Source organism: Pleurodeles waltl, chromosome 6, assembly GCF_031143425.1.
Source record: "Pleurodeles waltl isolate 20211129_DDA chromosome 6, aPleWal1.hap1.20221129, whole genome shotgun sequence".
Classification (NCBI taxonomy): Eukaryota; Metazoa; Chordata; class Amphibia; order Caudata; family Salamandridae; genus Pleurodeles; species Pleurodeles waltl.
In genome coordinates, this window is record NC_090445.1 from 109,959,342 (window position 1) to 109,974,806 (window position 15,465).

At 43.7% G+C, this 15,465-nt stretch overlaps 1 protein-coding gene across 1 annotated transcript in view; it reads left to right on the forward strand.

The window, feature by feature from the left end:
- FBXO47 (F-box protein 47) overlaps nt 1–13,943 on the forward strand; it is a gene marked incomplete at its 5' end in the record, with an annotated part of 1,596,302 nt that extends 1,582,359 nt beyond the window's left edge. The window contains one exon of the mRNA XM_069242011.1: nt 13,831–13,943. Within this exon, the coding sequence (XP_069098112.1) occupies nt 13,831–13,943 (113 nt within the window). The remainder of the gene's footprint in view (nt 1–13,830) is intronic.
- Between the last annotated feature and the right edge of the window lie 1,522 nt (nt 13,944–15,465).

The window sequence follows — 15,465 nt, forward strand, 5'->3', positions numbered from 1 at the left end:
GGTGCTGGACTACTGCAAAGGTCTGGCTGATGTGGTTTGCTCTTTCTCTCATCAGGTGGAAGTTAACACACTGCAATCGTCTCAAGATCAAGAACACAACATGAGAGCAGGTGATTGGGTTGTGATCAGAAAGCACATGAGGAAGATGTGTTTGGAGCCTCGGTGGAAGGGTCCTTATCAAGTAGTGCTGATCACTACTACAGCTGTGAAGTGCGCTGGAGTTCTGAATTGGATCCACGCCAGCCATACTCGAAGAGTACCATGTCCGTTGGCCAATGAAGAGGAGTTTTTGAGAGTACCAACAATGTCCAGACCAACTCCAGAACTGGAGAGGCGAGAAGGAGAATCAGAGACTGAATCTGAGCAGACTGAAGCCAGTACAAACACTTCTGTGAGAGACGAAGACCTACAGGAGAGTGACAATGAACCAACCTAAACTGAGGTAGCAGGTGAGTCTAGTCAGAGGGCTCTCCCAGAAGCAGATAGTCTTGAAAGACAAACAGAGCAAACGACAGATCCCGAAGAGGAAGGGGTTGAGGCGGTTTAAAGCCAATGTGGTCTGACTCCTAAACCAGTCGCAGGTACGTCAAGAGAAAATCCTGCAGAACAAAGGGAAATTACAAGTCTGACACTGAAAAGAGCATTAACGAAAGGTCCACTGAAAAGAGATAAGTGGCAGAAGTCACAAGCAAAAAGAAAAGAAGCAATCACAGTGACAACAATTGAGGAAGAAGTAGACACAACAAGGAAAGAAGATTTGAGTGTTGGAATATTAAATGGAGAGCGAAGATTGAAAAGAAAGAGAATCGCAAGTCGAAGGTACGCTGGTCCTGAATGGGCATATGCAACGACAAGTGAATGGCAGAGCACATTTTTGTCTTTTTGTTTTGATCAAAACATTCCAGGTCAATATTTTGGCACTTCAAAGAAATCAATTAACTGAACTTTTGAAAACTGTAAACTGAGAAAAGTGCAAGAAAGAGACTGTTGAAAGTAACCGGAAAATACTTTTGATAACCTGATTTGGCAAGCTGCTAAACCAGTTTTGACAAGCTACCTATTTTTGACAAGAGATCCTGGAAGAAAGACTGAAAGCTGTAAATAACTGCTAAAGAAGATTGAAGATTTGTTTTTGATTTTTGCTGCAAAGTTATATTTTTTTCTCATCTATGTTCTGATTCTTTACAGATCATGAGTAACCTTAGCCAACAGGGTAGGAAGAATAAGTACTGTAAAAATATGGGTATTGGTTTGGCAATTGTATGCATTATATTGTGTCTGGTGTTGATTGTGAGTATGCCTCTCCTTGATAAGAGAGTGGTGTAGGAGGCTGGCCTGGCTTGTAGTGGGTATTAGTGTAGAAGAGGTGTTTCTAGCAGCTTAGGCTGATAGAATGTAGCTATAGCAGAGCAGCTTAGGCTGAACTAGGAGACATGCAAAGCTCCTACTATACCACTGGTGTCATATGCACAATATAATAAGAAAACACAATACACAGACATACTAAAAATAAAGGTACTTTATTTTTATGAAAATATGCCAAAAGTATCTCAGTGAGTACCCTCAGTATGAGGATGCCAAATATACACAAGATATATGTACACAATACCAAAAATATGCAGTAATAGCAAAAGGAAGTAATGCAAGCAGTGTAAAGTTACAATAGATTGCAATAGGAGCACATAGGTATAAGGGCAACACAAACCATATACTCCAAAAGTGGAATGCGAACGACGAATGGACCCCAAACCTATGTGAGCTTGTAGAGGGTCGCTGGGACTGTAAGAAAACAGTGAGGGTTAGAAAAATAGCCCACCCCAAGACCCTGTAAGGTAGGTGTAAAGTGCACCTACAACCCCCAGAGAGCACAGAAGTCGTGATAGGGGGATTCTGCAAGGAAAACCAACACCAGTAAAGCAACAACAGTGGATTTCCGGACCTGAGTACCTGTAAAACAAGGGGACCAAGTCCAAGAGTCGCGACAGTGTCGAGAGTGGGCAGATGCCTGGGAAATGCCAGCTGAGGGTGCAAAGGAGGTGCCGCCCGATGGAAGAAGCTTGGTGTTTTGCAAGAACGAAGAAGACTAGGAACTTCCCCTTTGGAGGATGGATGTCCCACATCGTGAAGAAGCTTGCAGAGGTGTTCCCATGCAGAAAGACCGCAAACAAGCCTTGCTAGCTGCAAGGGTCGCGGTTAGGGTTTTTGGATGCTGCTGTGGCCCAGGAGGGACCAGGATGTCGCCACTTGGATGAGGAGACAGAGGGGGCACCCAGCAAGTCAGGGAGCCCTCACAGAAGCAGGCAGCACCCGCAGAAGTACCGGAACAGGCACTTAGAAGAGGAGTGAACCGGAGTCCACCCGAAGTCAGAAAAGGGAGTCCCACGACGCTGGAGGACAACTCAGAAGGTTGTGCACTGCAGGTTAGAGAGTCGGGGACCCAGGCTTGGCTGTGCACGAAGGAAATCCTGGAAGAGTGCACAGGAGCCGGAGCAGCTGCAAATCACGCGGTACCCAGCAATGCAGTCTAGCGTGGGGAGGCAAGGACTTACCTCCACCAAACGTGGACTGAAGAGTCACTGGACTGTGGGAGTCACTTGGACAGAGTTGCTGAGTTCCAGGGACCACGTTCGTCGTGCTGAGAGGGGACCCAGAGGACCAGTGATGCAGTCTTTTGTTGCCTGCGGTTGCAGGGGGAAGATTCCGTCGACCCACGGGAGATTTCTTCAGAGCTCCTGGTGCAAGAAGGAGGCAGGCTACCCCCAGAGCATGCACCACCTGGAAACAGTCGAGAAAGCCGGCAGGATGAAGCGATACAAGGTTGCTAGTAGTCGCCTGGCTACTTTATTGCGGTTTTGCAGGCGTCCTGAGCAGTCAGCGGTCGATCCTTTGGCAGAAGGTGAAGAGGGAGATGCAGAGGAACTCTGGTGAGCTCTTGCATTCGTTATCTGAAGAATTCCCCAAAGCAGAGACCCTAAATAGCCAGAAAAGGACGTTTGGCTACCTAGGAAGGAGGATAAGCTAGTAAGAAAGGTAAGAGCCTATCAGAAGGAGTCTCTGACGTCACCTGCTGGCCCTGGCCACTCAGAGCAGTCCAGTGTGCCAGCACACCTCTGAATCCAAGATGGCAGAGGTCTGGGGCACGCTGGAGGAGCTCTGGGCACCTCCCCTGGGAGGTGCAGGTCAGGGTAGTGGTCACTCCCCTTTCCTTTGTCCAGTTTCACGCCAGAGCAGGGCTGGGGGATCCCTGAACCGGTGTAGACTGGCTTATGCAGAGATGGGCACCATCTGTGCCCATCAAAGCATTTCCAGAGGCTGGGGGAGGCTACTCCTCCCCAGCCCTGACACCTATTTCCAAAGGGAGAGGGTGTAACACCCTCTCTCTGAGGAAGTCCTTTGTTCTGCCTTCCTGGGCCAGGCCTGGCTGGACTCCAGGATGGAAGAAACCTGTCTGAGGGGTTGGCAGCAGCAGCAGCTGCAGTGAAACCCCGGGAAAGGCAGTTTGGCAGTACCCGGGTTCTGTGCTAGAGACCCGGGGGATCATGGAATTGTCACCCCAATGCCAGAATGGCACATAGAAACAACCTGACATGCTTGCTTACACCCATAGAAAAGAGCTTCTTAGAACAGACAGATGATAGGAGAAAAGCATTAAAGGAGAAATTAGAGAAGGGCTTAGAGAAAAGGACATTTAGAAATGATTATGCATTTCGTGACATAAAGACACAAGGGAGGTTTGCTTTAGATGTACAACACATAGGAAAGCTTTGTGTATATAGGCCTAAATCTAGAACTGATATGTTGTTTGTGGGAATGAGTGAATGTAGACATGTGTTTTTGTTTCAGAGTAAATGGACATTCATGTTGAATGAACAGGATTCGGCAATTCCAGGAGTTTATTACATCTGTGGACCAAATGCATATTACTGTCTTCCAAGAGGATGGTATGCGCATGTTAATTGGGCATAGTTTTCCCAAAGATATTTCAACTTGAGAACCTGAGTAAATTACCTAAAATGACTGAATTACTTCAGCAAGTATCATATTCTGGCATAGTTGGAGACATATTTGGAGCGATAATTCCTTCACTAGGAGTTATTTTAAATTCAATGAAAATTCAAAAGTTTCTACTATTGTGGATAACATGCTGACATATTTTTCAGGAGCCATGATCCTAATGTATACAGAAATGGCAGCTGTAAGATCTATGACTCTTCAGAACCACCTTGCGTTAGACATTCTTTTAGCAAAGCAGAGTGGAGTTTGTAAAATGCTGAACTCGCCACATTGTTGCTCATATATTATAGTAAAGAAATTAGAAGCCTTATTAACAATCTGACTAATGATAGTGCTGATTTGAAAGAGTTGAAAGAACCAGGAGTTTGAGAAAAGGTTGACAAAAGATTTGCTTCTGTGGGAAATTGGCTTAGCAACCTAGGGAAAGAGATAATAGTGAAGATAATACAAGTGATATTAATTATTGTGATTTGCATAATTGGATCATGGGGAATATGTAAATTGTTTCATGTGATTAAATCAAAGAATTTGAAAAATTATCAGAGGAGAAATTGTTCAGGTAAAATTCAAAAGGGAAAGAAGAAATAAAAGCTATAAAGAAGACAAATTTTAGTGTGCAAACATTTCTTTGGGAAGATGTAAGCGTGATGACATATTTAGTAATGAGAGGAGGGATTGTGAACGCTGAAGTTTTACAAATAAATATTTATGTATTCTGAATTTTGAATCTGCATAGAATTTGACTTGATATAGAAAGTAATGAGCGATTTGGAAAATGTGCCCACTTGAGTGGCAGTTAGTAATCATGGAGTGTCCTTATTAAATGCTTATTAATACAAATTCATGTGCTCATGTTTAGATTAACGTAGTAGCGTGTTATATTAATGATTTCATAATAAATATTTGCTTTATTAATTGTAGGCCTTACGTTAGCGAGGTCTTGGGCCTAGTTGCACAGTCTCATGTTAAGCTGCATTGTTAAGATAATGCTGTGAGAAATGTTTGCTTGAAGAAATTAATATGTGAATTGTTTTTCACTGAGTTGACCAAACGCTAGCAGATTTATTTTCTTTTCTCATGAGAACCGTGTGCTAGAGTGCTTTATACTAGTTAGTGTTACATTGTATAGTTTAGTGTGTGAGAAAGTGATGTTCCCAGGAGCTAACAATGGATGCACTGAGTAGAGGACAGAGGGATACAAAATTGTTACCTGACGATGGGAACAGGAGAAGAGGAGTCAATAATCGACATGTGAAAGACAGTTTAGTTATATCTTAGATTTGAAGTTCTACCTTCAATGGACTAAATGTAAACAAATGATTCTTTGACCAATGGCAATGTGGAAAGTGTTTTATATGGTTTTAACTTAGCCCGACTGCTCAGAGGAGAAGTGCCATTTTGATCATTCTCATCTTTCATGCTCATTCTCCTATTCAGTTTTCCGCCAAAGAGGCATGCTCATTCCTATGTTGATTCTCCTACTTAGAGAATTATATCTTTAACTCTACTACTTAAACTTCTGATGCTGAATGCTGATCCCTTAGACTTTGCTTTCCAAATGGTTCAGATAGCTTAGAGTCTTCTGTCAGAGAAGGTTCAAGCATTACAAAATACTACTACAATAGAAGCTGTTTCTAGACATGAACAGAGGTAAAGCATTAGTCCAGATCCTCTTGTGTGCAAATGAAATCCAGGGATGTTTAAGAACCTGAGATTTCATGGTGCACCAACCCAGAAAACATATTTTAGAATGGGGTTACCATTGATTATTTTGTCATTTTAGACAAACTGAAATCTCTAGACCATGTGATTGTGCACAGAAACCTGTGGTTTTCAGTTGTAGACAAACTGTGGCACTCTGCAGTATTGCTGTTCAGCCTCATGTATGAAAATAAAATTATCGAAGCACGTTTCTCAGAACATAGTAACTGTACAACTACATAGAGCAGATATAAATTAATAGAAATATAGTTTGGACAAAATAAAAGGAAGAAAAAAAACAATAATTTAAAAAGGAAAAACATTTACTTAAAAAACACCATTTTAAAGAAGAAAAAAAAACCTGTAGCAAATATCAAAGCAGAAAAAGCACAAAGAGAAGTGTAGAGGAACTCAAGGTAGTAAAAGAGTGAAGAGGAGGCTTTACAAAAAAAATTGAATAGCGAAGGAGCATGGGAAGGAAGAAAAGAAAATAATTTTATAAATAATAAAAATAGGAGAGGGCTTTAGAGATGGCCCCTAAAAAAGAAAGGGAGAGCAAGAGGAGGGAGGCTGGAGGGTGTAGGAATGTGGGAAGGAACAAAAGCAATGAATAGAGAGGGTTTTGGAGGGTAACCCATAGAACAATGGGGGAGATTTACAAATGTTTTGCGCTGGGTTAGCCTCACAAAAGGGACGCTAACCAGCACAAAATGTTTTTTCCTAATTTACTTTCCAGTGCAAAACTTGTTTTGTGCTGGAAAGAACCCTAAAAGTAAAACAAAGCAGCCTGAAGCACTGCCTTGTGTTACTTAGCGCTTAGGGGGTGTTACATGGGTGGTACATGGGCATTCCCATGCAGCCACCCATGCATTTTGATGCAAAAACGTATATACAAACAATAGTAGACAGGTATTTGGCCCAAAAGCTAATGCCATTTGAAGGCAGCCATTAAAAGGGGAACTGCTTTCATTTCTCCTTTGTTTCCGACTTTGCATTCGTGTTACAGTGTGCAGCACGCATACAAAGTAGGAAAAGTTTTAAAGTGTGTCTAAGCATAATATTTTGTACTGAAAGGGAACCCTTCCAGTACAAAACCTGTGCTAGACTCACGCACACACCCTTGCACTATGGGACAAAGGTGAGTGTGTGGCGCACAGCAGCTGAAATCAGTGCCGGTGCTAGAGAGGGGGGAGGAGAGTGCCATATCTTTTTAGATATGGCACCTTCCGGCTCCCTCCCTGTCACACAGTGCAGCATTTTTCATTGCTGTGCTGGGTGACAGTTTTGTAAATCTGCCCCTATGTTTTTTAAGAAATGTCAACTAGTGTCACGATGCAGGAAGGCAAGGGAGTGGACGAGGTATGAAATCAAATCAAATCAAATCAAATCATTAACATTTATAAAGCGCGCTACTCACCCGTGCGGGTCTCAAGGCGCTACGGGGGAAAGGGGGGGTTATCGCTGCTCGAACAGCCAAGTCTTTAGGAGTCTCCGGAAAGCGGAGTGGTCCTGGGTGGTCCTGAGGCTGGTGGGGAGGGAGTTCCAGGTCTTGGCCGCCAGGAAGGAGAAAGATCTCCCACCCGCCGTGGAGCGGCGGGTGCGAGGGACGGCAGCAAGTGCGAGGCCAGCGGAGCGGAGGGGGCGGGTGGGGACGTAGAAGCTGAGGCGTCTGTTGAGGTATTCCGGTCCCTTGTTGTGGAGGGCTTTGTGTGCGTGGGTGAGAAGACGGAAGGTGATCCTTTTGCTGACTGGGAGCCAATGCAGGTGTCTCAGGTGTGCGGAGATGTGGCTGTTGCGGGGTACGTCGAGGATGAGGCGGGCCGAGGCGTTTTGGATGCGTTGCAGGCGGTTTTGGAGTTTGGCTGTGGTCCCGGCGTAGAGGGTGTTGCCGTAGTCCAGGCGGCTCGTGACGAGGGCGTGGGTCACGGTTTTTCTGGTGTCGGCGGGGATCCAGCGGAAGATCTTACGGAGCATGCGGAGAGTGAGGAAGCAGGCGGAGGACACGGCGTTGACTTGCTTGGTCATGGTGAGAAGAGGGTCCAAGATGAAGCCGAGGTTGCGGGCGTGGTCTGCGGGGGTCGGTGCGGTGCCGAGGGCCGTGGGCCACCAGGAGTCGTCCCAGGCGGACGGGGTGTTGCCGAGGATGAGGACTTCCGTTTTTTCAGAGTTCAGCTTTAGGCGGCTGAGCCTCATCCAATCTGCGACGTCCTTCATACCCTCTTGTAGGTTGGTCTTGGCGCTGGCGGGGTCCTTGGTGAGGGAGAGTACAAGTTAGGTGTCGTCGGCGTAGGAGGTGATGATGATGTCGTGCTTGCGTACGATGTCGGCGAGGGGGCTCATGTAGACATTGAAGAGTGTCGGGCTGAGCGATGAGCCTTGAGGTACGCCGCAGATGATCTTGGTGGGTTCTGAGCGAAACGGAGGGAGGTAAACTCTTTGGGAGCGGTTAGCGAGGAAGGAGGCGATCCAGTCCAGGGCCTGGCCTTGGATCCCGGTGGAGCGTAGGCGGGTGATTAGGGTGCGGTGACAGACGGTGTCAAAGGCAGCCGAGAGGTCGAGGAGAATGAGGGCGACTGTTTCACCGTTGTCCATCAGGGTTCTGATGTCGTCTGTGACTGAGATGAGGGCGGTTTCCGTGCTGTGGTTGGTTCGGAATCCGGTTTGTGAAGGGTCGAGCAGGTTGTTGTCTTCCAGGAAGGTGGTCAGCTGTTTGTTGACGGTCTTTTCTATTACCTTGGCTGGGAAAGGTAGAAGAGAGATGGGGCGGAAGTTTTTCAGGTCGCTTGGGTCAGCCGTAGGTTTCTTTAGTAGGGCGTTGACTTCAGCGTGCTTCCAGCATTCGGGGAAGGTAGCAGAAGAAAAAGAAGAGTTGATGACGGTCTGGAGGTGCGGGGCGATGATGTCGTCGGCTTTGTTAAAGATGAAGTGCGGGCAGGGGTCCGAAGGGGCGCCGGAGTGGATAGAGTTCATGATGGATTTGGTTTCTTCCGTGTTGATGTGGGTCCAGTTGTTGAGGGTGATGTCCGGGGAAGCGGGTTCAGTGGTGTATGGTTGGGTCTGGTGTCCGAAGCTGTCGTGGAGGTCGCTGATCTTGCGATGGAAGAAAGTGGCGAGGGATTCGCACAAATCCTGTGAGGGCGTGACGGCGTTGGCGCTGGCGCTGGGGTTGGAGAACTCTTTGACGATGCTGAAGAGTTCTCTGCTGTTGTGGCTGTTTTTGTCTAGTCTGTCGGTGAAAAAGTTCCTTTTGGCAGTGCGGATCAGGTGGTGGTGTTCGCGTGTAGCGTTCTTGAGGGCGGTCATGTTGTCAGCGGTGTGGTCCTTGCGCCAGGCCTTCTCAAGGACACGACAAGTTTTCTTTGATTCTTTGAGGGTGTCAGAGAACCAGAGAGGTTTTTTGGTGTTGGTCTGTCGATGCGTGCGTTTGAGGGGAGCAAGGTTGTCAGCGCAGTTGGAGATCCAGTTTGTGAGGTTGAGAGCTGCGTCGTTGGGGTCGGTGGTGAGGGTGGGTTGGTTGGCGGCGAGAGCGGAGAAGAGTTGCTCTTCAGGGATCTTGTTCCACTGTCGATGAGGGATGGGTTGAGTGCGGAGGTGGGAGGTCTTGCGTCGGAATGTGAAGTGGACGCAGCTGTGGTCGGTCCAGTGTAGGGCAGAGGTGTGGCTGAAGAAGACGTGTTTGCTGGCGGAGAAGATAGGGTCGAGCGTGTGTCCGGCGATGTGGGTGGCGGTGTTCACCAGTTGTTTGAGGCCGAGGTTGGCGAGGTTGTCGAGCAGGGTGGTGGTGTTGGGGTCGTTGTTTTGTTCCAGATGGAAGTTAAAATGATCAATGCAGAACAACTGACAGAACCGCTATTCAATATTAATGCACTTGGACCTTAAAATAAGGATGAAAAGGCAGTTTTGGAAAAAGGCTTTCTATGAATTCACATCTTCCAAAGTATAAAATCTATTTATCTTGAAAATTTCTGTTAAACACCTAAGGTGAAATTGTTTCTCAGAATTGTTATTCAATGAGTTGTTTTTCTATTACATCACATGCAGTCTAATTGCAACTATGCTGATGACTGACAGATCAGTTTCTAGACTGTAGCTTGCCTGTATGGCTGCCTTCACTTGAAAATCAGTGGAAGTACAGCAGTCATTTTTGTGTGCTTGAAGAAATGTTCTATTTAAGTTAAGTTCTTCATCAAAAGGGCAGGACATTTCACGAATACACTTTGGGAGGATGGTTGAACCTTCAACCATTTGGTAATCAGTCAGTCATCCATATTCTTGCCTTAGTCTTTCAGCTACCGATCTATTTAATGGAGCACATTTCAACAGAATAGGGCATTCTGTAAATCTAATCGAACACAGAACTTAAGAGTAGTTTGAATCAGCTCTCCTGACTTGCGAGGCAAATGGAGAGGACAGTGGGATATTTTTGGAGGGATGGAGCCCAGAAATGTTGGAAGGCTACAAATGAGCCATCTTGTTTTTAGAGCCTCTCAGCTGAAAGGAATATCTCTAGCCCTGCAGCTTCTTTCTCTTCTCTTTGAGGCCCAATGCCTTGAGAATCTCTGCCTCATTCTTTATTCTGTCTATCTCTATTTCCATATGCCATCCACACAAAAAAGAACCTGAAAGTTGAAGGTTCAAAATTTGTAGTTGTGCGTTAAACTTCACCACAGTGAAGCAGAAACTTAATGCTTCAATGTGACTCCATAACAATACCACAATGAAGCCAAGTCCACTCAGTCTATTGCCACACTAATGACTTGATTGAATACCAGTGAGTCTTTCCTTGAAGTCTTGCCTACGGTGTCTCAGTAAGTCTAACACAAAATACTAGCATCCATCCCAAATTTCTCTGGCTTGGCGTCCAAGAGGGATAGTGGCACTAGCTATCTTTAGAGGGGTAGCTGCTATTCTACACATGTTTCTCCCAGCTGTATCCATCCTTGTACTTTCCATGTCAGGAGAAGCTGATATTTCAGGAGCAGATGTCTGTCTGTCTCCTTCTCTCATAGGGGATTTCCATATATAGTCAAAAGTGTTGAATAGTTCCGCCTGCCTGAGTGGACCCCGGAGCACTTTTTCCAATATGTCTTTTTAAGTGAAAGATTTGTTCTGTTATTTTTCAAATTACTCATGCTTTTGACAGTATGTCTCCTTGATCTATTTCCCTTTTGTATCAACAAGATTAAGCATGTTGCCCAATATAGCCTATCCTTTAGGCCAGTGGTTCCCAACCTGCGGTCCGGGGACCCAGGGGGGTCTGCGAAGCATCCTCAGGAGGTATGCGACTGCTCAGAAAATGAAATAATATTAACAGGTTAGGTCCCCAGCTTTCAGAAATGACTCAGTGGGGTCTCCCTGGATTCCAATAATGATTCAGTGGGGGTCACCCGGGTTCCAGGAATGATAAAGTGGGGGTCCACAGAATTCAAAAGGTTGGGAACCACTGGTTTAGGCTTTTGGCTGCATAATAACATTCGTAAGTGACTATGCAGGCTTTCCTGAAGAAAGGCGAACGTCAACACTTAAGAAGACATATTGGAGAAAGTGCTTCTAAGCTTATTCCGTGTACCAACCGGGGATTACGTATCCCAGTGTCTGTTGGGTATATTTTCTGAATTCCTAGTTCTGAAGCCTAGTTTCATTTGCCCTGTTCTGTCTCACTGCCCGTCCCTGTGCTTTTCCTAGCACCTATTGGGCACAGCCTCTTCTTGATCCCTGTATTCCTGTCTTTGCTATTCCTTCATACAGGACAGTTTTGTGATGGTGCCAGCTGAGAGGCTACATTTTTGTCACCTGCCAGGAGGCTAGCTTTCTTCCATACATCCTATATCTCCCTTAATTAAAACTGTAGTTTTCTTCCATTAAAGTCTGTCTTGCCCCTTGGTCTTATCAAAATTAATAGATTTACTTTTTGAACTTATTGGCACAACTTCATTGTAGCGCGTATAATGGAAGACTGCCTTTCTAATAGTAATCACCTCCACCTGCAGAGTTCGTAAAACTCAAGCCCTCTTGGCAATGACACCATATACAATGTTTCATTGAAGTAGGAAGGGTGTTGATGGGGACTCGCTTGTCTTTTCTCCCAAAGATTGTATCAGACTTTCACATTCACCAGGCCATCAGTCTCTCATTGTTCTTTACCAACCCATTCTCTCCAGCAGAATTTTCCTTGCACTCTCTGAATGTTAGAAAAGTTCTTCCCTTTCATCTTGGTAAAGGCAAGCCTTTTCACAAATCTAACCAAATATATACTGATTAGGGTCATATTAGGGAAGGTTGGGTTACCTCAAAACAATCCATTTCTCATTGAATCATAGCTTGTATATCTCTACATTATGACAAATAAACACCTACCAGGGAGACCTCAGCAGCTGCCACAGCCTGGTTGAGAAACATTACTCTTTCTGATATATTTAAAGTAGACACTTGGAAATCAGTTCACACGTTGACAAGACACTATTGATTCAATTTCTATTCTAAAGCTGACTCCAGTGTTGGTCAAGCTCCTCTGAAAAAAATCTTTGGTTTACACTATATTGACATTTTTCAGTTTTCCAATATTGTATATAGGTATTATTCCTTATACCCAAGATCTGCGAGGACAATTACTTTCTTTATACTACTCTGTTCCTAAAGTCATTATTATCCAATGAAGATCCTGTGAGGCAGAAAAAGTCCTATTTGTAGTCATGGTTCTGCATCACAGGAATCTTTATTGAAGTCATAAGAGACCATCCTTTCCCTCCTATCTGGCTTCTTTCCTTGAACATCCGGAAAAAAACGTCTGAAGTTCATTCCTAATCTCCACTTTTCATTTAAAAACATTAAAAAAACATAACTGACTTTGTTAGGCACTTGCCACTACATGGCATCATGAGCAGAGGAAGCTCCTAGACCGTGAAAGTACCAAAATGCATTTTCAACTCTTATAAACTAAGCCTGTTTGGCCACACGTTTCCTCATTACCCAGAGATGTATGCAACAGTCCGTGCATAAATGCTTCAATGTAGCCTTAAGAAGAGTGTTTTTGGCATCTCGGACAGTCTAAAATTCGGAAACTCTTGCCATTGATGAGGTTTTGGAGGGTGTTTTGCAACATATGGACCTTTCTACGGGTAGTTGGAAACATGTATTTATATGATGTGTTCCACAGCGTGGAATTATTGCAGCATTTTTTTTAACTAACACGAAGATGCCTAGGATGCTAGCAATGTAAGTAACCTTTTCATACACTCCAGATATGTTTAAATAATCTTTTCACTTTCTCCGTTTTGTTCTTTTGTCATCTATCACCAATATGAAAGAAAATATTACTTGTTGATGCCAGTCATTAAATGTTTTTTATTTGGTTTAACTGTGGTGTGTGCTACGATGCAGTGGTGTGAGAAGGAAGCAGCAATATTGAAACCTATGTCTGGGTTTACATTTTTCCCATACAAGCAGACAACTCCTTGAAGCAAGATAAATATGAAGGACTGTGTGGGAGTTTAACAAAAGCATAAAAGACAATCCTATTTTATGTGGTTTTAGAGATTTCATCAGAGAAATTCCCCTGTCATCAAAATATTTCTGTTAAGGCTTAATCATGAGATCTGTGCTTCTTATTTATCCTATGGATATTTTTCGTACAACCTCAATTCTGAACAAAAGTGACAGAGACATGCATATACAGGGGTTAATAGAGGTATAGAAGATACTCTAGAAACAGGACACTGGGTGAATTTGAGTGTATTAGTGATATCCAAATGGCAATAAAATAGAGCTGATCATAGCCTGAAAATGTTGTTTCAAGCTATATATCATAATTCACCAAAGGCAATTATCAAGTATTTGAAATGTATGGTGCAAACTTTTCTTCAAAGGTAAATTATTGCACACAAGGAATTAACGACAAGGTATTGTTAAATTAATGTTGATAAAACAGGTAACATTCTTTTGCAGCATTCTACACTGGCTGCATGCATATACTCCTGAGTTTTTACTATATGTTAGCACTTAGTAGATTTGGGGAGGGTTCGTGGTATAGAGCAAAAAATATTAAGGCCCTCTTTGTCTGTACAGAAAAGAGAAAAATAAATGACCTTGCCATTCTGCTTCTCCCCTATTGTACAGGAGACCGTGCAGAAGAGGACAGCGGTTTTCTTAACTTGTTCCACCTGGTGAATGCACAGGCTAATTTCCACAAGGAGATCCTGTACCTAACCATGAAAGGTCCTGGCGTCTAACAGCTATGATCTGCCTTCGCAAATGACACCAGCTGAGCTGGCATTCAAGTGAGAACGGTCGTGGTATTTCATAAACCGGAAGCAGTGCTCTCTCCTACATCCTGCGGTTGTACTTTCCAATCATATTTTTTCCAACCTTTTCCAGAGACAACATATTTGGTCACAAATATGCAGAGTACCAAACGTTTTAATTCTGCAGTTAAAATGGCAGAATCATTGGACATTTTAGTGTTCCCACAGTTTTATTTGTAGAGTTATGAATCTACAGCAAAGTCAATAAATACACATAAAAGATTTCACACAGTGCTTAAAAGATATTGACGGCTCGAATATTGCCCAGACGTGCTAGGTTTGTATTTATTTCCATGCAGTTAAGAGAAAGCAGGAGCTTGGCTGTTTATGCCTACTAAGTCCACCTTGTTCATGGAATGAAAATATATATTTTTGCTACATGTAATATACAAAACATAGGTGCGCATATATAAGTACAAATGTATGATGCTTTAATATAAAAAAGTTACATATGCAGAACTTCATCTCTAATTTTCAAATACTTTAGACCTGTTGAACCCATAAAAACGCAGCATGATCGCCTAATGGTCATTATATTCCAGCAGTGGGTGGGCACCAAATTTTAAGCTAGGTTCTGAAAATTTGTTTTCACCATAAATTCATCCATATGTATGAAGTGCTGCAAAAATATGTAATTACCAACGGATTACCCGTCTCATGGCATGATGAGCAACTCATCTTCACCTTATTCAGTTGATAACAGAGGTCTTCATACATCGAACAATGCCACAGAAAAGTATGGACATATTTAGGTCTCATTTCTTGGAGTAGCAAGTTTAATATAGTGGCTAAGTAAGTGCTCAGTAGTAGTAGAGTAACTGAACTTTAGCTTGTTAAGTCCATTTTCCAGTTTGAAGCAACTTGACACACTAGTGGCATTGGTTAAATCTAAAATATGATATGGCCAGCGTAATATATTGCATCATTTTCTGTGATAAAGTGTGCATGTGGTAATGCTTTGAGACCCTACCATGTGATTTTATGTATTACATTTTGGGGTAATGGGTTGGTTGTAAGATATGCGAATTTTTCGCCTTGTGAAGTTTGTTTTTAGCTGTGTTGCTGCATAAGACAAGAACCAGAAAGCATAGGATTATGGTTTTATGGTTACATCCACAAACTGGAGCACAAACTGGAAGAATTATGATCTGCAAACTTGATTTACAACCATCTTAGCTTACTGAGAAGCGGGATCAGTTCTAAGAAATAATATATCAATGAGGAGCCAGTTGGCCGCCATTCAAAGCTTAGTACGCCCACGAGCTATATTTGGCAAAGTATTGTTAGTGGCCAAGATAGAAAAAAATCCTTGCTCTATCTGTGGGAAGCAAAATACATAGGAACAAAGTGAAAATGTAGAAATGTTCCTGCCCGGGCAAACTGTTATACTGCCACTGTCCACACCCTCTGCTTAGGTGCACATCTGGCTGTATATATAGGGGCAGTCAGA